Raw genomic sequence first — 22396 nt, 5'->3', positions numbered from 1 at the left:
TCTGGCCTGGTCCATATGCATTTAGCCAGTACATTCCAGTTAATTAGCATCAGGCAGAAATCTCTGTTTCCTGTCCATATGGAGTTTGCATTTTGTGAACTGGAGGAGGTGGAGATGGCAGAGAGGAGGAAGATGGGAAGAATGTGTTTTCTTCTGAGGCTATGGACATCCACAACTGGTCAACAGAATGTAAACCACGGTTGCTCTTCAAGGCATTAGACAACATTAGAAATTGCCTTATGAGAAACTTAAAATGCTTATTTCTGAAGTATTTACAGCATGTTAATACTGATGCTGTAACGGTAACCAACCATTGCAAAAAATATTGGTAAAACCTGACAAATTCTTAATTCTTTTAACTAGAAAATCTTTGTTCTCTCCTCATATATTTCCCCTAAAGAAATCCTTCTCATCTCTTCAGGGAATGTTAACTGATAAACTGCTTTTTGATTTCTCTCATGCCTTGTTCAGGAGGTCAAAAGCTGGTTGAATTGTTCTAGTGAGCCATGTATGTTCATCTGGCAGCTGGCTGGCCTGACAAATAATCTGCCATAAGACAATTCAGATCTGAATTTCCAGACCTTAACTGCTCCATGGTAAACTGCCCAGACTGCTCCTACCCAGCAGCAAAGTAGTTTTACCCCACTTTCATTTAATCACATGTTATTCATCCAAACTGAATGAAAGGGCAGTATCCATTTGCTGCAGGATATATATGCACACAGACAATTATGGCTTAGCTGTCCAGTCTGCACAAATTCATACTTTATCTTATCTCCCGATAGTGTGTTTACAACACTATATCCTAGAGATGGCCCATGGAATTTAGAATGAATGGGCAAGCCAAAGGATCCATTAACCTTGTGCAAGACTAAAACAATATTCCCCCTTTTTTACTGGGTGCTAAATGCTTTTCTGTTATGCCTTTGATACAGCACACCCATTAGTCATTTACCCTTCTCTAGTTTTTAACCAGAGACTCAATATGGAATTTATTGCTTTTCTCTAAGCAAAGACAATCTCGAACTGTCCCTGGATGACTCCCTTGAATAAGGATATGACTCACGTTTCATTTGTTTCCTGTCCTGGTGTGCTCTTTTTTGACATATCTGCAAATTTAGTGATGCCTTAAGGAAACAAACAGGCCAAAGCTGGGATTTCTCAAAATTCATTTTATTTGATGATAAAAAGGCCAGTGAAGTATGGTCTTTATAAAGACTGCAAGGTTTGTTAGATCTACAAAATGTAGTCTTGTGAGTACGGCTCTGCAAAGTTATACCATCTTCATATCTGCCAATCACTAGCCAAATCTTTGCTACAGCCAAAGCAGCAGCAAGAGACTAGCATGAACAAGCTTAGGGAAAAACAGCTCCCTGTAACCTTGCCGGTCCTTACATCATGGCACTGACCTTTTCAATCATCCTTTCTTTCCTTATATGCATATATAATGTAATCAATTACTGGGAAAGCTAGATTTCAAGATTTCCATGGTACCCCAGCATTCATGATTCAGGCTGACATTATTATTCTTACTCAATGGATGCTACTTTGCTTCCTACCACTTTGTTCTCCTTTCAATCTCTTTTAAAGTACATTACAAAGCTAGAACCTCTTGGCAGCTTCTGATGAATGTCTTAATGAACATAAAATTGAAATGTGAGAGAAAGTAATTGGGAAGGAAAAACTGTCATGGTACAATGAGTAATGAATATTCACTGTATTTATAAACTGTGTGTAATACTAGGCTATATGTCCAAGAAGGTTGCTTTTTAAGAATCTGAAATTTAAGATCTTTATCAAAAGACTGCCAAATACTTAAATGGAGTTAGGCCACAGGTAATGCAGAGATCACCAAGACAGAAGAAAAGAAAAAAAAAAAAATGCTTAACTGTTGTTTACAGAGAGGTATTTGTATTTCGCCTTTTTTTTGGCCTCTCTTTCAAGAGACTTGTTGATACACTACACACTTTTATATACTTTTGTTGATATACTACATTATTTTATACTGCATACATACATATATTCCCTGCTGAGAACATGCTTGCTTACTGTACTAAGCAATTCAAGCAATGAGAAAAAAATTACATGTTCCCTAATAACTTCTTTTCAAGACGATTTAGCACAATGGAAAGCTTTCTCTTAACTAGTTATGGGACTGAAAGACAATACTTATTATTACCTTATTAATACTTAATAATTTATTAATATTAATTAATAGTAATACTTATTAATACTTATTATTATTAGTTTAGTAGCACTAACAGAAAATTATAAAGATACTGTAAAAATAAAAAGTTAAAGCAACAGAAGAAACCTGAGAAGTCACTATTTGGAAGCAATAATGGTTACCTTGTTTTCATTCAAACATATGAAAAATGCTATCTGAGAAACAGATATTTACTACTGTTTGCGTGAGTGAAGGTACATGCCTAAAGAAAAATTATGTATTTTATTACCATAAATGACAAAAGCAAATTATAACATTGTCCAGTGACTCGTAGCATGACACCTGAGAAAATTTAAGTAAGGAAGTATGTGCACAGGTATGTCTATGGGTTTAACTGGTACCACTCAGAATGTATCTGAAAGGGCACTGTGAATACTGAGAATGGAAAGCATCTTTGACATGATAGTATTTGAAAGGATCACGATGATGTATGAATCTGGTCTTTGCTGAAGCTTATTTGGGGTAACTGAAATTCAGTTAATATCTTGGTATCTTAAAGTTATTTAAGCAATAGAAATAATTTTTCTTTCAAATGTGTATAAATATGCTGTATTTTGACATCATGAAAATACTGAGGTAATTTAAAATTTAGACTCCTGTCTACTCCTGGGTTCAGCAGTAGCAGTCATTTTTCTCCTTCTTGGTAGCTGGTGCAGTGCAGTGTTTTGACTTTCGGCCTGGGAGCAGAGCTGATAACAATGATGTTTTGGTTTGGCCAAGGACTTTGTGAGCCTCATGCTCTGTCAGGGAGGAGGGGAAGCCGGGAGGCAGCAGAGGCAGGACACCTGACCCAAGCTAGCCAAAGAGGTATTCCATACCACAGCACGTCATACCCAGGATGTAACTGAGAGTGATGAACTTGGGTTGGGGGGGGGGGGGGGGGCAAGTTATCGGTCAGCTGGTGATGAGGTGTTGTAGTATTCTCTTCCCTTGTTATTTCCTTTATCGTTATTATTATTGGTGGTAGCAGTAGTGATTTGTGTTATAGCTTAGTTACTAAACTGTTCTTATCTCAACCTGTGGGAGTTGCATTCTTTTGATTCTCCTCTCCCTCCCTCCGGGAGTGGGGGGGGGGGGGGGGGGCGGAAAGAGTGAACGAGTTTCCTGACTGGGTTTAACCATGACAGCTCCAAAAGAGATACTTATCTTTTGATAGACACAGCAGACATTTCCACACAAAGAACAGAGTAAGTGAACTTTGAGAAATGTTCTGTTACACGTACGCACATACAGCTGCATTTGGGGAAGGGATACAAACATTTCCCTTCTGTAATTGGAATAGAAGTTTTAAATGAGAGCAAAATAAAAATGCCACATCTTCTCCTTCCAAATCTCGGCAAATCTGTCCACAATGCTGCTTCACATCCTGTGGTAACAAGTACAAAAAGCCACCTAACAAATTCTTGATCTGGGGGATTTCTTGGTATAAATTTCATGTCATCGGGTATTTGTGTTTTCTCTCCAGTACTCTAGCCATTTCTTTATTTCAGAGGTTTGGTAGCTTTGAAATGCTTTCACTCCAAATGCCTTAATTCCCTCTTACTTCTATTATCTATCAAGCTTTCCTTTGACAGGGTCCCTGTTTTTCACATAGCTAAGCTTATGACTTCTTAACTCATGACTCATAAGATGAACTACTGCTACAAATTTCTCTTTATAACTACCTGAAAAGAGGATGGAAAGAAAAGGTGACTAGTCTCTTTTCCCAGGTAACAAGTGATAGTACAGGAGAGAGGACAAGTAACAAGTGATAATGACCCTGTGTCAAGGAAGGTTTAGGCTGGGTATTAGAAAAATTTCTTCACTGAGAGAGTGATCAGGCATTGGGACAGGCTTCCCAGGGAAGTGGTGGAATCACCGTCCCTGAAAGTGTTAAAAAAACGTGTAGATGAGGGTCTCAGTGACATGGTTTAGTGTTGGACTTGGCAGTCATGGTGTAAAGGTTGGACTTAATCACCTTAAAAGTAATTTCCAACCTAGTTGATCCTATGAAAATTGGAGTTCATCAGTTGATGGAAGAATGAAATAAAAAAAGGTGACGGGTATCAGTAGTGAGTATAGGCCACTAATGTAAATCCACAGGAGAGGCTGTATTGAGGTAGTTTCCAACAGTGAAAGGTACATATTGATATTATTTTAAATCTAGTAAACTTTTACTACTGGAAATAATTCTGCTGAGCTTTGCCTACAGTCTCAATAGCCACGTTCAAGACAGATGAATTTATAGCAGGGTGTATACAAAGAAAGAGTGCAAGACTGATATGGGGAATGGAGATTCTAACCTGCATGAGATCACCAGCTCTCGCCTTACGTGCTAAACAGAGTGCTTGAGCCCCCCCAACCCCTAAACACGTATTGCTCTCTACAACCAAATACTTAGAAATAAAATAAAAACAAGTATTCTTTACGCTGACAATAACGATTTACTAAGAACTTACATACAGTGGTCATTTATGCTAAAAATTGAAGGAAATTGTGAATTGCTAGAAAATGCTGAGGAATGCTGTTCCATTTTGCAGGTCATGATATTAGTGTGCATCCACCATATGGGTACATTTAAGAATAAACAGGTCTGTGTCTCAAACAAGGATGTGCAGAAGGTGACAGTGATTGAAAATGAATGTCAAAGCTATAATCTGTATTAGCATACAACTGCAGGCAAGTCCTTAAAAAGTAGTAGTGAGATATGACTCAACAGATTTGACAGGTTAAAGGACAGACTTATAAAGACGTTAAATTGGCAAACAGAACTCCATTTTATCTATCCAACCTTAAGCTAAGGAGCACTGCAGTACACAAAAATATTACACAAAAATATTAACCTCATGAAAAGACACCAGAAAAACAAAGCAAAACCCACTTTGCTTCTTTCTATAGCAACTTTCCGAACCATGTGGCAGGTGAAAATGGGCTGCAGTGATGGCACAGGTGACACAGGCTTAATTCTATGATCTCTTGAGTATGAGACTAATGTTCCATAGAGCACCACAGGCAGAACACGGAAAGATTCCCTCATATATTAAGTATGTGTAATGATACAGCATTCTCTAGAATTCAGGCCTTACCCAACCAAGACTATCAAGAATTCGCTTGGACAGTAAAAAAGCTAAGGATCTTCCCCCTAATAAACACATTATAGAAATAACTCAGGTTTCTGTTGATTTATGTTCTCTGAAGTTTGTCTTTGGCACTGACCTGACGAAGCCATTAACTTGAGGCAAAGTTGCATGCTTGATACTGTCTTTTTGACACTCAACTGTTCTTACACAAAGCAACAGTCATGAAATGATTAAAAAGTGAAAACAAATTTCCTTTAGCAGTGTAGTCTTCATGACTTACACAAGACTATTGTTTCTGTACAAATGAAACATTCAAACTGAAGTCAACTTTTTAACTTAACACAGAACCTTTTCGCTGCAATAAAATTAAACAAAACAAAACAAAACAAAACAAAAAACAAACCAGACACAAAAAAACCCAATCTACAATTACCTGGTTGGTAGAAATTTGGTGAAAGTTCTCTGGCAACTGCTCTTGCAATATCACATTCCTGGTGAGCAGCCTGAGCAGCCTGATCTGCAGCGTCAGCTTTAGCTCTTGCATGTGCAGTTCTGTACAGAGCAGAAAACAGTTTAGATGCAGAGAAGTCTTTTATGAGTTGCATCAATAACATGCAAGCAAAGGATTATTGTCCTCAGCTACCACACATTATATGAGATAGTGCACTCTTATGCTCACTTGCTGTAAGTAACTGCAAATCAGTTAAAGTATTTCGGAATCAACACATTATTCCTCTCAGTCCTTCAGTCCTGCTCATCCTTGTATCAAATTTAATTGCAGGTACAAAATTTACAGTCCAAGCTTATAATTAAGATTTCTAGATAGAAGTAAATAGTACGTGACCAAAACCTGGGATTATAATTTTAATACACGTTACCAGAATGTGCATAGAAGTGTACAGAAGGTTGGACTGGGCCACTACACTGACTTCTAAAGAGGGATCTGTGAAACCACGATACACAATGGTCAAGAGGACTGTAGGATGCATTTCCACAGCATTTTCAGCATGTCAAAGTTAACGCTCATTCCTGGGTGCCATCTAAAATTTTTTGAAGGACAAACCTGAGGTATGTTGGCCTAAAAAATAAGAGAAATCTTCCCACAGTCGGACCATGTTGGAAAGGAATAGGATGGAAAATGTAATTGATGCTTCAATAGGCATTTGTATAAATAGAAAATTAACAGTTTTAAATGCTTGTTAACTCACTGAATTTCAAATCCAAAGCCATCTGAAAAGGCAACTTTTCTGAAGTCAAGACAACAGTTTGAATACTTTTGTAAAGTAATCTGCTCTTTGCTTCCACTTTTATCCTTCTACTAGTTCTTAAAACATCTTAAGAACAGCTTGTGCAAGTGCCTCTGATTCCAGACTGTGCAAATTGATAGTTGTGTGACTGCAGGATTGCATCACAGTTTGTCCCATCTTCCCTCCCAACTTCCTTTTTTAAACAGTCATCAGTTTAAAAATTCCTGATGGCAGGGATCTCTCTGTGCTTCCACAGCATTAGCACATAGCCTAGAGCTCTAAACTGGTTCATTAGAATGGAGGGGAAGCTAAGCATGGCAAACTGGCAGAGATTTTTCCAGCTTCCAGAGATATTAGCTTTTCTAAACCAGAAATATTGAATTTCATGATATCAGGAATTTTGTCATAACATTCTAGCAGAAAACTGACATTTAAGTAAGAAGAAAAATGGGTAAGAGGACAACAGCAGCAGCAACCTCGACCCCATGTGTCTGACGATACTAACCAACGGCAATCAAATAAATGAAAACTTTCAACAACTTTGCTGTAAAAAATCAGTGTTATTTTCAAGGAATACAGAAGAGTTCTATGTGGTTCAGATGAAGCAAGAATTAAATGTTAGCATTAATCAGAATGAGCACCAGAAGATTAACAGTACAGCAGACTTTGCATTTCTAAAAGGATGTTTAATCCCGAAGGGTACTAGTATAAACACAGACATAAAAAACCCCCACATAGACAGTTTCATCTGTGGTGCCTGGAGAAGATTTATTTAAGTTACATCCTCCCTAAAATGTGTGTGGGGATAAATGTTGAATGTTATTTCAAAGCTTAGCTTGTCATAATTTACTGGGTAAGTATCTGCTCATGCTGCCTTCTCACAGGTCCCTGAAAAAAAAACCACCCAAAACAGCAAATAAGCAGTAACACCTTCAACTTGGGGTGGAGGAAAGAAGCTGTTAATGAAAACAAACACACCGTATTACCCCATATGTGTTCTGTGCAGTTCATGAATGACTGTACAGTATGTGCTTGCTTAGTAACAGTAATCAAACCCGCTCTTTCTCTATAATCATTATTTTCAATTAGAGGAGCTATTCTTAGCTCCTGAATAATTATGTCTATGTAGCATAAACTTAATGAAGCAATCCTAGCACTGGGACAGTGTTTTGTGAGATAATAATGTAGTCTGCACATAGACTAGACACTGATCATCCTTTTGTGATGACAGAACAACCAGACTATCCCCATATAAAAATAGTCAAATACTATTGCCCCACTACAATAGACATTTTAAAAGCTAATATATTAAATGACCAGCATCAGGAAAACATTCTGCCAGGATAGTACAGTTCTTTATTGATGCCTGTGAACATCTGCATCATTATATCCAAGAAGCAAATCATGCATCCTGTTCAAACATACAGTAACAATTAGTCAAGGAATTAAATGGTGACATAAGTAAATAAGCTAGTGAAACTGTGCAAAGTACATCACTGTAGGAAGAAGCTAATGAAACAGAAGGTAAATGAGCACTGCTTTCCTTCACCACCTTAAATCACACCTATTTTTTTCAGCTCAAACTTCCTGCTATTCTGCCCCTTTTGTAAGCAGAGTCAGGAGTTCCAGCAGACCAGAAAGGGAGGAACTGTTCAGACACAAATGTTGTCAAGGAATGTCTCAATGACACACTTGAGCAGAGCCTCAGAGCTGCACTGTCCTGAGAGATGACACAGCACAAGGAATTAAATAGGCCCAGGAGGGTAAGGCACATCTGAGCAGGCCTTTGACCAGTAAAAGAGAAGTGTGTACGTGGCTGTGCTGAGACGCATCTCTGATGGTTTCCTCAGCAAGAACGACCGACAACATACGGCAAGTGTGAAAAGAACATGAGCACTGTGCTTCACCTGTGAACACAGGCATTAGCTGCATTATTTTCTATTATGGTTTTTGGATGTTTTACTGATAACTTCATCTATATGTACATTATCTCAATTTGAAACTGCATGTTCAGAAATCTCTTTCACTTCCTGAGTGTCAGACTCAAATAATTTTTCTGCATTTTGTTTTGTTTTTAATTCTGACTTCCACACTTGATTTGTCTGCATGTTTTCCAAATTACCTGCTGACAGTGCTGCTTGGCACTGTATTTTGTTTGTAGTTGTTTCATTTTGCCTTGCACAGATCCCCACACTATTAGAATGCTATTATCAAAGACTGGAGAAAAATATGTTAGTTTTGAATAGTTTATAAAGAAAGCTAATGAATTTGAAAGGGAGAGCTGTGAAGAGGCAGGCCTTTGTAAAAATTCAATCTCAGCAACTATAATACATAATACACATCACTAACTTTTGAACTGCCATGTGTCTTTATCTGTGTATTTACTCAAAAATATCATCCTACCATTAATGTTCCATGTGATGTCTCAAACAGGTGCTTGAAAGCTTTCAAACCAATATAAAATGAAAGTATTTAAACCAAAACAAATTTATATTTAGAGGAACAATCTACTACCTAGGTAATGAGTCCACAAGGGCGGTAAATGCAATCAAGACAGGGACAAAATAAAGTTGCATCTTGAGATATGGCAGAAATCAAACTGTACTTACATTAAAGAGGAACCCACAGCTATAAGCTCATGCAGAATTTTGGTACCTGGTGACAGCATGTCGTGTTCCTGTATCTACCAATCTCTTGCCAAAGAACAAGGGCTGGAGGACCAATGGCTGAGTAACTTTGCTGTTAGAAATTTTATTCAGACTCATAAGGGGAGGTCTGATTTTGAAAGAAGCCTGAACTTTCTAGCCTGGGGGACAACCAATTCCAATATCAATAACCTTTCTTGTCTGTGTTTGATTGGGTAGGTAAACATATACATATCACAGAATCACTGAATATCACCCAGTTCTAACCCCCCTGCCATGGGCAGGGACACCTTCCACTAGACCAGGCTGCTTGAAGCCCCATCCAGCCTGGCCTTGAACACTGCCAGGAATGGAGCATTCACAGCTCCTCTGGGCAACCTGTGCCAGTGCCTCACCACTCTCACAGTAAAGAATTTCTTCCTAAGGTCTAATCTAAATCCCCCCCTGTCAGTTTAAAGCCATTCTCCCTTTTCCTTTCACTACATCATCTTAGCTATACTCATGAAGATTCTGAGCAGTCAGGGGTTTCTTACAAGCAGTCTCCCCCCTCCAGCAGTACTACAATCAGATTTCTATCTACTTCTGTCTGAAAAGTGACTTGATGAAGGAGTACTGAGGACTGAAGAGCTTAAACATCTATCTAGCATTCTGCAGCAACAATGCATATATATATAATGCCATGTGTCTGGTATGCATTATGCAATGTTTAGCTAAATTTAAACGCCATTTAGAACTGCCCATCACCCTCCAGATTAGTTTGTATTTCCATGGCATCCTTCAAAGGCACTTGTAATGCTACCTCATTCAGAGTCCAGAGTAAAAATGTAAGCAATGTACGTTTACTTTGTTTCAGTTTTCAGCTTTTATTAAACACAGTGTTTCCAGCATAAAGCTTTCCAGGAGCTTGCTTTCTATTTCTTCAGATGATAGAAATAATTCTGTTTTCTCTTTGCCAAACACATGAAACATGATTATGCTTCTACTAAATTATTAACACTTACTTATTAACAGATTTCCATATAGTAAAAAAGCAGAAAAGGCTAAACCTACATGAAGTTCTCAGAGATATATTTCATTAATAAAAGCTATCAGGCTTGTCTGAGTAAGATTACATATTGTGGGTCACTACCCATATCATCCTTTCTGAAACTGCAATTATCTAAAAAAAAAAATATTTTCCATTTTCCTAATTCTAAACTACAGTGACTCCAACATTTTTACATTTCTGTCTATTGGAAGCTCAATGCTGCAAAACTGAGCTCTGATAAATTGCTATAGAAAACAATAGCATTTCCAGGAAAAGATGAGCTGGAGATGAAAACTTTAAGGGATGATTCTTTTGGTAATTCAATTTTCTGCTTGTCCCCATTTTATTTCCATATTCTTCTGATACATATCAGTAATGAATGCTGGAGAATTATCTAGCATCTATGTATTTTTTAACAGTGCAAGTGACAGACTGCCGTTTAACAAGTATGCCAGTCATCCTCCTCAGCTTCTTTCAGTGATAATAGTGCTGAAAAACAGTATTCTGCTATGCTAGGGTTAAAAAGACATATGTTCACAACTATGTAGAGCTAGCTAAGAATTGCTGGCTGTACCACTTTCAGCAACTCATTGCTGTAATACAGAAGTGAGGGAAGGTCACTGAATACTGGGGAGAAATGGGAATCTTGGAAACAGAGAGAAAAGACTGACTTAGAGATACTGCAGTACAAGAGCTTCGTGCCAGTGAAAAAAGTGCTCATAAACTGCAAACTGGAGTGGCTAAATGAGATGTCCTCAGTCAAGAACTCTGAACTTAAAACTCTTCAAAGTACTTGATATCTCCTTTGTGCTTTGACAGATTTTAGTTTCAACCACACCTCCTTCACACAGGAACTGGACTGTCTTGGTGCTGTCAGTAAAGTCTCATGTAGTGAAGCATAAGCAGATCTATTATGTACACACTGCTCGCACATTTATTTGTATCATCTTACCTAGTGAAGTTTGCTTCTGAAAACTCCTCCTTCCCACCATAAATCCATTTCTGGCTTTTTTTCCCAGTCCAAACTCGTATTAGAAGAACTGAAAAAAATACTAATCTATAGGTAACAACAGCTTAGAAATGGAGGAAATTCCTTACAACTGGCAAATGGCCTACCTGATTTTAGTACTTGCATAAAAAATAACCTGGGGGTAATGACTGGTTAGCCAAATGACATTTTGCAAACTCTTCATACACATGTAAAGATTATGGGTCCTGTATCTTATCTAGATTGTTTTGATTCAACATCTTTGGATTGTTTTCAGGGTTTCTGATTTTGTAACCTATGGTAACTTAATTAAACAGCAGCATAAATTACATGGAATTAAAAAGACACATCAAGATGGATTAAAAGTTAACTCTCTGACATATGTCAAAGCTTAATGTAGAAGACCTACAAAGAAAAAAAAAAGGCTGATGTGTGTGCTTTACCTTATGAATTAGTTTTTGCTCCAGAGTTAATATTTTACTTTCATGATGTCTCAATATGAATTAAAACATACCATGGTCAGTTGGCAGATTACACAACTTCTGAATTCCAAAACCCCCAAGTGGACAAATTACTGTAACCTACAGTTACTGTAACCTAAAGCTTACTGTAACCTAAAGTTCAGTGAGAACAACTCCAGAACCCATTGCATGAAACAGAATACTGGGAAACTAAACATCTAGCAAGTATGGGAGACTGTCATGGAAAGTAGCATAGAAAGAGTATGAGAATAATCTGACTAGCCCCACACACTGCAGCAAAAAGAAAGGTTAATGTGGTCTTTATATATGAGAGATGAAAATCAAGTACAAATAGGAATTTGTTCTTGCCGTACTACATAATTCAGACTCCATAAAACCACTGACGGAATAACTCCTAGCTCATCTAGGTCTCAAGAAAGAAAAAGAAATGTCAGGACCACAGAATAACAGGCTTGAAAAACTTTTTAACTTAAAACTTCCTGAAGGTCTTCAGTGAAGAAACAATGGGGAAGACAAAATGGGGAAGACAAGTGTTTCAGGTAAAAACTTACCTGGTCCAATGATAAAAACTGAATTTGGGCATAGTCAATCCTGAAATGTTTTGGGTATATTTCACAGAGAAAAAGAGAGATCTTTCTGAGTCTGTAAAATTATATGAGGCAGAGTACTAAAAGTCCCCTTTAATCCATTTTCTGAGAAAAGAATGGCATAGTCTTTTGTTTACAGGAAGTGGGATTAGATGGTTTAGGGACTGTTTATACTAGGTATTTCAGACATCCGACATGGGTGCTCTGATCATCTCACTGGAGGCACTCCCTTCTACTCCATTAAAAATAAAGAACTTGAAATATTTACAATTTGCTCCTCTGAACCGTGTGGATGTTGGACTCCTGCAGTGGTCAGCATGAACATGCTCTGCTGTGCCTACCAGTATACGAAAAGTCCTATGGCAAACACCAGTCTGTGTGTTTGTAGAAGAATTGGGTTTGAACTCGATGATCTTTTAAGTTCTCTTACAAGTCAAACCATTCTATGATCAGCTCCCTTCTTATGCCAAGATACACAACCCCTTTGCATTCTCCTTTAGACCTCTGTGGCCCACATCAATAAAACCAGAACTGCTCAGCAACTCAAAGGTACTGAGGTACACATTTCTGTAATTTACACTAGTCCCATGTGTACTCAGCAGTTCAGAAAGATTTAAGGTGAATGAAGGACAGCATCCATGAAAAATAAAGTATTTCTGAAAATCACCTTTAACAATCAAGACAAATTAGTTCAATTTCCTTAGTCTGTCTTTCAGGGCCTCACTCCTGCTCACCTGTTTGGAAAAAGACTCATATGCAGGTGTCTGAATTTAAAAAGCGGTTTTAAATTGCTATTAAGCATCACTAGGGAAGCTGCATTTACATGGCACTCCCCCTAACCTTAGGTGTCCCACTAGCCTGGCATTACTTATGTGCACACCAGATAATCTGCCCCTGGGTAATGGAGCTGGCTCTTGATGTGATGTATTCAATTTTATCTATTATTCTAGCAGGAGCTTAAATGAATGAAGTTTTGCTTTCATAATGATTGTACTTGACCCTACCACTGGCATAGAAATCTTGAAGATGGTCTTCAATTTCAGCAAGATGAACAGCAAAATAGCAAGCAGAAAGCAAGTTTTCCTCTGGGGAAATTTGGGGAAAATAACACTTCTGCACTTACAGAATTTTTTCCCCATTTTTGCTAACAGTGATTCACTGCTGGTATCTTTTCATGTCACTAAGTGCCAAGTACATCTACAGAAAAGTAGAAATCTTGATGCGCATTTGTCTATGCTACTTTACAGGACAGAGTATATCCTATTTTATTATTAAGTCTCCTTAGTGAACAGTATTTTCCTTCCAGTTCCCTGGCCCCATAATGTTAATTCCTGCAGACAGGATTTTTGGAAAGGGGTAAAGGAATATCTGCAACAAATTTGACGTTTCTGATCACCAAAGCCAATTATATTGGTTGACTGAAGACAGCTTCAGAATCTAGCTGGAAGCATAAAACAAAATAGATGCACACTTGAGCTTCAGCTGCTCTTGATGAAACAGTTAAGTGAAGAAAAAAAGAAAGAGATAAATATGTTTCTCTTCCCTTCATCATAAAATATGAGCTTCAAGGAAAAAGAACCCCACGTAATAAGCATTCTGCACTGAGAAGGTATAATTCCTACTCAAGGAAATGGGAATACATGGACTGTTGTAATCATTCGATCAGACAATTTCTACAGTATATATTTTAGTGCATTGCACTTCCCCCATGCCTTAACCCTGTTCTTTACCTGGGACAAATGAAATAAAATAGTACGTATGACAACTGCTATCATCAACACCAGTACCTGGCAGCTACTCTAAACTGTGTGCAAGAAAGCAACAGCAAATCATCATCCCATGGATACAGCTAGATGAAAACCAGGAACAGCTTACAGGAAGAGACCAGAAAGTATGAAATCAATTGTCAATTTTGAGAAAAAAAAATATGTTAAATCATTTTTTGTTAGAATAATTCTAGTTATAAAACTTTTGAAAGCCCTATTAATCAGCAAAACTAAGTCAGATTTCATCCTTCACAATGTCTGTATTTCTTAATTTCTCCTTTGTAGAGAGCTGATGCAGTTTTTTAAGGATTTTTTGTTTTTTTAATTTTAGGGCAGGAAATGTCCAGATATTTTAGCAAAGAACACAAAAGCATTTGTAAAGCGAAATACATAATGTAAACCAGTATCTGATCTGTCCTTACATCATAATATATATAGCTTGCAACACACTGGTTACATGACAATTACAACACAGGAAATTACAGGAAAAAAAAAAAGTGAAAATTTACTTAATAGTCTGTGGGTTTTGCTGGCTTCAAAAATGTTAAGATGAACTGCCTGAATGTAAATACTTATAAGAATATGCTTCATGCTTTTCCTAAATGACTTTGGCAGTCTCTCACTTATTAGATTACAGTTCTGGTATCAGAATAGAAAAAGTTGATTATTGTGCTTGTCAGAAGGAAATACACTAAGAAAAAAATCACAACTTCAGGCTTACTTGCTTGTGCTTATTTGTCTTCCAAAAGCTGTAGCACGCACATTTATTTCTGCCATTTTCTCAAAATAATAGTAACAATAGTATGGAATTGAAAACTTCATAACCAATAAGAATAGAAAGGATACAATGACCATGGGATAAAGTTTAAATCTAAAATAGTTTGGGGGAGCCTTGAAAAAATATCTACAACATAACGGTAAAAAAAATAATTTTTTATGAGATACAATAATGCAATTTAAGCATTTACAACTAAAAGAAGAACATGTGATTAAGTTCTTTAAATAACAAACATATTGACATGAATGCAAACAATCTGTGGCAATGTGTTTTCTTTTTTAACAGTCCTTTTAATATCTCTGAGCATTAAAATCTAGTGGAGAAACAGAACTTTGGTATTGTCATACTTTTAAAGGCGTGTGTTCAATCTTTGTCTCCTTAGCAGTCTGACAGCCAAAACTGAATTGGGCTTATCTTTCTTTGCGTGGTTCATTTCTGTTCCCCATCAGGTGCCAGATGTCTACAAAAACAGTATTGATAGTAAACTGTCTAGCAAACCATTCTGGGGTTAGTTTTCCTATTTTCAGTTGTTACAAATTCTCTGACATGTTTAAAGATAACTGTTAAAAGAAATTTCACAGAAATACTTGAATAACGGAAAACACCGATGTGTTATATCTGAGCAGCCTTATCAGCAAAAGACCTAAGCTCTCCATTAAAGACAAGTGCACAAGTGTAGGGATGGTTGTATATGATTTGACTTTTCTCTAGGCTGGCAGATATGAATGAATCTGCTTGTATCATATATTAATACAATATTAATATTAATATACATTAAGAGACTGAACAGTAAAAACAAGCTAAGGAAAGACTTTGATGATCCTTCCATCTGTAAACATGTAATTCCTCTTAACTGAAGGGCACTTCAGACTGAAAGTAACGTTGGATCCTTTCAGGCATAGAGCAGGTGACAGCTATTGCACAGGTTCTGTCATCTCCAGTGTGAAGGAAATGCAAAACCTGGGTTTATGACAAGCACATTTAACAGCTTCAAAATAGTCTTCTCTCATAAACATACCCCCCCTTCCAAATATAATATTTGTATATATGTACCCTTTGTAGCTACCGCAATGCTGACAATATCACACAATTTGAATAAAATAACCAGCAAGTCCTATCAGTTACCAGAAAAATTGAAAACCCAGGATCACTGCTCTCCGCTGGTTCCCATAGGGCTGATTATCTTTCCCAGATGCCCAAAAGGCTTTTGCTCCATTCAGAGACTGCTGAGAGTTCACAGCAGCCTATTTAGTCCTTCTTAAAGCAGTCCTTGACTGCTTTGTTCATCTGAGGATATGCAGATCTGCATGGTAAGTCTAAGGATTGTGACAGTAACAACTTATTGCAGACTTACAAAGCCTACTGTTTTGAGACCCTCTCAACATAGCCACCTGTGGTCTATTTCCTCCTTTTTTTCCTTACTATGGTCCTTGTCTGGATTCTTAGCATTCTCCCCCACTCTCTTCTAGAAAGCAAATATTCTCTTTTCTGCACCACTAATAGCTGAATTTTAGTGCAAATACTACTACATGCTATGAAGAAGGAAGTCCCAAAATAATCCTAATTCTTATTTTCCTCTCTTCACACAAACACAGATCTACCAGACTTGCCAGATTATCTAAAGGTTGATGGGTTTTACTGACTCTCATGACTCTGACACCAGAGCAGCTGGTAATACAAGAATCTCCTATTAGGCAATACTATGCACTCCCCCTCCCATTAAAAAGCTGTTCCTACTAAGGCCCAGTCTTGAGATCTGGTGCCCTGAGAGGAAGGCAATTCTTGAGCCTCAAACCCAGCTCTCCTTGTAAAGTATCTTAAATAAGTTATCTTCCTAAATTGCAGATCCCAGTTTAAAACCATTACCCTCATCTTATCACAACACTCCCTGATGAAGGGTCCCTCACCATCTTTCCTGTAGGCCCCCTTTAAGTACTGGAAGGCTGCTACAAGGTCTGCTTGAAACCTTCCCTTTTCTGGGCCAAACAACCCCAACAACTTACTTTGTCAGGTTGTGTACCAATATAAGATGGTCCTTCCCAGAGTCCATATAAATCCACCTTCACCTGAATCTGTACCTTACTGTATGAATCCCATGGGGTAAAATGAAGGTCAGCAGCAGGGAAGGCTTCAGTCTTGCCTCAGTTCTTCTGCTGAAGCCTACATTACTGGGGGCTTAAAGGAGGAATGGAGGACATTCTTGAAGAGCCACTGGAAGAGCAGGGTAAGCAAACACATGCCTCCCTGAAGAATTTGTAATTCAAGATGATCGGTGCAAGGTAATTAAAGATTATTTTTATATAATTAGCAAAATAATAACAATAATAATCTCTCCCCCAATGAACTACAGTCAGAATTTCAGCTATATCTATCAATGAAGTGTATGTCTACTGAACATGGAATCTGACCTCCTATTATGCTTAGCTGCCAATATTTAATAAAACATGAGGGCCCATTCCATAAGTAGCCTTGCTGCTCTGGCATGAGCACAGTCTGGCAGCAAGTGGATGTACATGGAATGTGATTTCTCATTGGAAAGGAGAAGTCACTTGGTAACAAATAGAGACTTACTCTGCAATCTATTAAATAACTAACATTTTCACTCTCTATGAGACAGATGTGTGGTGAAAGGTCTGCTGAGATAAAGAAAACTCGTGCTATAAAATACAGCCCTGAAAAGAATTGCTAAACTAATGGGCTGGTTTACAATGAATTCTGTGGAGCTCCTTTAATGTGAGTTGAAATGTGCTGGCAGCAGGTTTTTTTTCTAACCCCCATGCAAGTGAGTCCAGCTATAAAGTCTTGCAATTTACTCTTTTTCTTGAATGGCTAACCTGTCTAGTTGCAAAGCAGTGCACTGAATATTCAAATTGTTGAGAAAATAGGGTACAAATTGACTTCTTTTTGAAGGGTCAACATGGAAACTGGATTGCTATCTGACCATCAAGGTGGAATTCCACAGAATGGCAGAAATACAAAGAAAGCTTTTAGGAACTCTTAGGTCTAGGATTTTTATGCACTTTAATCAGAATTCTTACAGGCAGAAATTCAACCTATCTGTAAGTTTGCTAAAAGAGCCATTACTGGAGAGTAGAATGATACCCTCTTCTCATGTTTAATGGGTATGAATAGCAATTGAAACCACAGGGCTGCACAATTCCATAGTATCTGGACAGAGAGCATACAAGTCACAACAGGAATCACTGCACTATAGCTCTCTTTCATCAGCTTTTGTCAAGGTAAAAACAAAAGTCAGTTCCTTATTTTAAATACATCACATATTTTACAAAGAGTGACAGCACCACAGAAAAGTTCAAGATGCAACATCCTGTACTAGTAATTTCAGGTACACCGTACATTATCTTCATAGAAATGAAGCAAACAATGACTCAGTCTAAGACTTTGAACATGATAGGATAAAATCAAGTATTAACAGCCTACAAGTGAGATAGCACTGGGACAACTTTATAATTTTTTTTTTGGACAGGAAAGAAATGGCCTTTCTTATCTACTTTGAGAAAATACACAGTTTCCAGTGCTAAGAAAACAGGAACGTCAATTACAGATCTTCTGTAAAGCAAGGTCGATTTTCTTTGAAAAAGGCTTCACAGAGAGAAAGAAATCTTTAGAGAAGGAAAGGAAATAAAAGCCATCTCTGACACGGAAGGCTGAAACTGAATGGGCTGGAAGGGAAAAAATTTATATTTAAGGACTGAACCATTTGAGGTCCTAACAATTAGTCTTGAGGGAAGAGGACAAGACAGAGTCTGAAGGGTCATATTTTATAGTGTGTGTTAAAAAGAGATCTCTACTTTCTTGTTAAATTTGTTGGGTTGTCTTAGAAGCAAGAATATTGTCAAAATAAAAGGAAGGCTGACTCCCATGGCAGCATCTCAGGAATATTTGGCATGAGACTTCGTCTGTGATGCTGGAACAATTCTTTTGGCAATTGTTAGCAGATGTGTCAGTCCCCCACTGCCCAGGGTAAGAGGTCCCAGTTCTTTTGGTGAGTATATGCCACCAAATTTACACGCTGAAGAATCATGAGCTCTAAAAAAGCCCCATTTCCTCCAGAGCACCTGAAGCTACGCAGCTACACATTCCAAGCCATAAATGGTTGGGATATCCATTGGGTACATTTCTTCCTGCAAAGCTACTTGGCTAACAGTAGAACCTTTTGTTTCACCAAAATTGAGCTCTTTGTTGTCATGAGAACAAGGTGTCACTCCACCCTATATGAAAAGATGATTCCCTGCCAGCAAGACGTGGAAGTCAGCCAAACAGCTTTAGCAAAGCTGAGGTATAGTTTCCTCAGAGAAAGGTCAAGTCATCTGGGGTCTTTGTCCTTAGGTGTGCTTTTGCTTGACAGAATCCTTCTGTACAACTAATAATACTTAGGAGGCTCAGCTGGAGTCACTGTAAAAACATTCAAGCTCTTTTTCTTGCCCCTCTCTATAAATTAGTCACGCCTGTCTTTGGCTGGTGACTATAAAACTACACTACAGTGTTTTCATTGAATTTAGCATGACTCATTAATGTCGAAAATGACCCTGTATGAATAAGAAGATGACATGACATGACTTCCAAGACGTTAACCATCTACGTGGGCCTCAGTCTTTTGAATCTCCAGACTCATTAACAACATACTATGAGACCAAATTCTTCCACATATACACTCCTCAGTGGTAAAGCCTCAGATCATAACAGAAAGCCAACTCTCAACCAATATCTAAAAGACAGTGCCTGAAAAAAGTGAAAAAACAATTAACTGGAAGATGAATTTCCTGCTTTCAGTCAATCCCGAGTATCACTCACACGATGCTCCCATAAGACGTCAAATAGGCTGATGTCCGGTAGAATGCTGCACAAGGGGGAATGGGCCCTTGTCCAGCGAGAAGGGCACAGACCAGAAAGCCAAACCTCCTCCAGGAACATTGTATAAAGTGTACTTGGTACTACAATTTATATTTGGGCTAACTGCTATCTCATAACCAGTGACAGACCAGGTTTAGTGGCTGAACCTCATTATCTGTAATTGGGATCAATATGGAGACTCATATTGGAGTAACTATGGCTACTGATGTCTATGCTGGGAGCACCAGTGGTGTCGTCATTCCAAAAATTTTATCTCAGCAGGGTGTAAGAGTATCAGTATGTTGCTAACTCTTTATTATTCTGTGACATTTTGCTACCGCAGTTGGGCATTAGTCTTCTCCGTGGTGTACTTAATGGACACTAATTGCTTACAATTGAAATGCTGGAGCTTACTTTAAGATTTCATGAGGCCATGAGCTGCTGCAGAAGATAGAATTTCAGTCATGAATCTCACATATTGTGCATTCAAGCAGATAAGGGCAGGCATCTGAAACATCTGAACACAGAGTTTCCCTAGCAAAAGAATAATTGATTTTTTTATGTTGTACAGGGAAGAGTATGTTAGTTGCATGGTGGACTAAATTTAAAGAATGCAGATTCTTACCTGCTCAGTTCAGGAATCTGGGCAGGGGCATATGAACCAGTGAATACCAGATCAGGACAGACAGAAATCTGGAAGGTTTTGGACATGTCTGAGCTGAGAACAAGCATTTTCAATACCCATCCCATTCTCCCACTGACAGTGAGAGGGAAATAAGTAAGCCCCATCTATGCTATCCTTCTACATGGAGGCCTTAGACGTCTTATACTATGGTAGCCTACATGGAAGCATAAAAGGCTAAGCTAGGTGTAGGTTCAGAAAGTGTGCTGCTATTAAAAACAAACAGAACAGCTCCCTGGTCTAACCTCCCTGAAGAGTGTACACACCTCAAGTGACACACACCTGAAGAAGAAATGCCATCTGGTGAGACTGGCGCATGACGCACTGCATTGTTGCAACTGAACATTGCTTCTGCGTAAGATTTTTGCTGGTGTTATGTCAGAGCTGAATTTAGCCCTGCTGGAGATGGGTTAATTAAGCAACGAGTCGTCCACCTCCAGCTAATTACTTTTCCTCCTACAATATCTCTGCATTAAAGCGTATAAATTACATCTAACACAAGTTTTAAAAACTTCGAAAATGTGAAGTTTGGAATTCAGAAACTTAAATATGCTATCATTTTTATGTTTTGTTTTTTTTTTTTCAGAGGTGCGTGGTATCCATCTTGAAAAAAAATAAAGAAAAAAGGTCTGTTATTTTGACAAGTAATATGGCATTGTGTTTAATAATCAATGGAAACTTACCTTTCTCTTAGTAGTGGCAATGTCACAACTACATTCACCCAGACAAAACACTGCACCCTTGACACTTATGGTACAAGACAGAACTGCAATTCTTCAGCAGGTCCAGAGGAATAAACTACTTAGATTTCTTTGCAGGTTATACCTTCTTTCTCTTAATGTCCTTGCAAGTAAATTAATGTATTATCTCTAAATCCTTCTACAGTACAATGCTCTTTGTGGTAACTGCAGTTCTAGTACTATCCATCTACTTTATTCAGTGGTCTCTTACCCTACACATGAAAACATTTCCAGAGTAAGATTTGGTTTACATGCAAAATATAACAGTTAGTTTGGAGTAAATCCATAAACCCAACTGCCTTCTGCCCCAAGCACTTTCAAAACACACAAGGAAAAGGCACTGTTACCCTGAAAGATAACAGAGATAATTCCGAATAGTTAATCCAGAATATTTTATATCTAGAAAATTTTACACAGCTAAAAAGTATTTTAGCTATGGAGAACAATCTCTACATTGGTGCTGTCTGCTAATTTACTTATTACAAATCAGGTGTATGTTTTGTTGCTTTTTTTTTTTTTAAATGAAAACTCTTCTTTCCCTTACAATGCTTTTTGGAAGAAGCAAATCATGTTTCCCTCTCATAATTTGCTTGGATGAAAGACTGGGGGACACAGAAGCAGTGCCACTAATCTCAGATGAAAATATTTATGAAAGGTCTGACGTTTTTTCTCCCTGTTATACTTCAGACAACATTTTTTTAGAGTGCTCAAGAAGAACAAAGCACACGTTGTCTAAACAAGTTCCCTGAAAATGGTATTGCCTCTTAACGGTGTCAAGCTTGTGTCAGAACAGAAATATTAAAAGGGAAGAAGCCAAACAGGTAAGTAAGGACATAACATATGCTCAGCAGCAATTAAGCTGTGAAAGCAGCATAAGAAAGAAATTAAAGTATTTGAGAGTGTATCTGTGGAGAAACAAGAGTCAAGGTGAAGAAACTAAGATTTACAAACAGGAAAAAATGTATCTTCAGACAAATTTTACCAATAAATGTAAACGCTGAACAGTACGGCTTAGAAAATTCCTTGGTATGTGTATCTTTGGTATGGACAATTTTTGTCTTTTTCCCAGTGAATTATGAAGGCAAGAAAAGAATTAAAGACAGTTTCTGAATTTTGGGTTGGAACTACATTCACCCAGACAAAACACTGCACCCTTGACACTTATGGTACAAGACAGAACTGCAATTCTTCAGCAGGTCCAGAGGAATTCAGAGGAAAGAAGGTGTGTTTTGTTGCTGTTTTATTTTTGTTATTGTTTTTTTAAAGCACTATTTATCATTTCTAGTTTAAACTGGTTTTGACATTATACATTTC

The 22396-nt window shown here is 37.8% G+C and overlaps 1 protein-coding gene across 4 annotated transcripts in view; it reads right to left on the bottom strand.

Moving 5' to 3' along the window:
• Positions 1-22396, bottom strand: part of JPH1 (junctophilin 1) — an 89796-nt gene that overhangs the window by 30201 nt on the left and 37199 nt on the right. For all 4 annotated transcript variants that reach the window (XM_061448271.1, XM_061448270.1, XM_061448272.1 and 1 more), the window contains exon 3: positions 5720-5838. In XM_061448271.1, the coding sequence (XP_061304255.1) occupies positions 5720-5838 (119 nt within the window). The remainder of the gene's footprint in view (positions 1-5719; positions 5839-22396) is intronic.

The sequence above is a fragment of the Pezoporus flaviventris genome, unplaced genomic scaffold, assembly GCF_033815535.1.
Source record: "Pezoporus flaviventris isolate CSIRO_AGI_PZ_B2104156 unplaced genomic scaffold, CSIRO_AGI_Pfla_v1 ptg000007l, whole genome shotgun sequence".
NCBI classification, from domain to species: Eukaryota; Metazoa; Chordata; class Aves; order Psittaciformes; family Psittacidae; genus Pezoporus; species Pezoporus flaviventris.
Note: the sequence above shows the minus strand (reverse complement) of the source record. Positions and strands in the feature narration are given on the sequence as shown.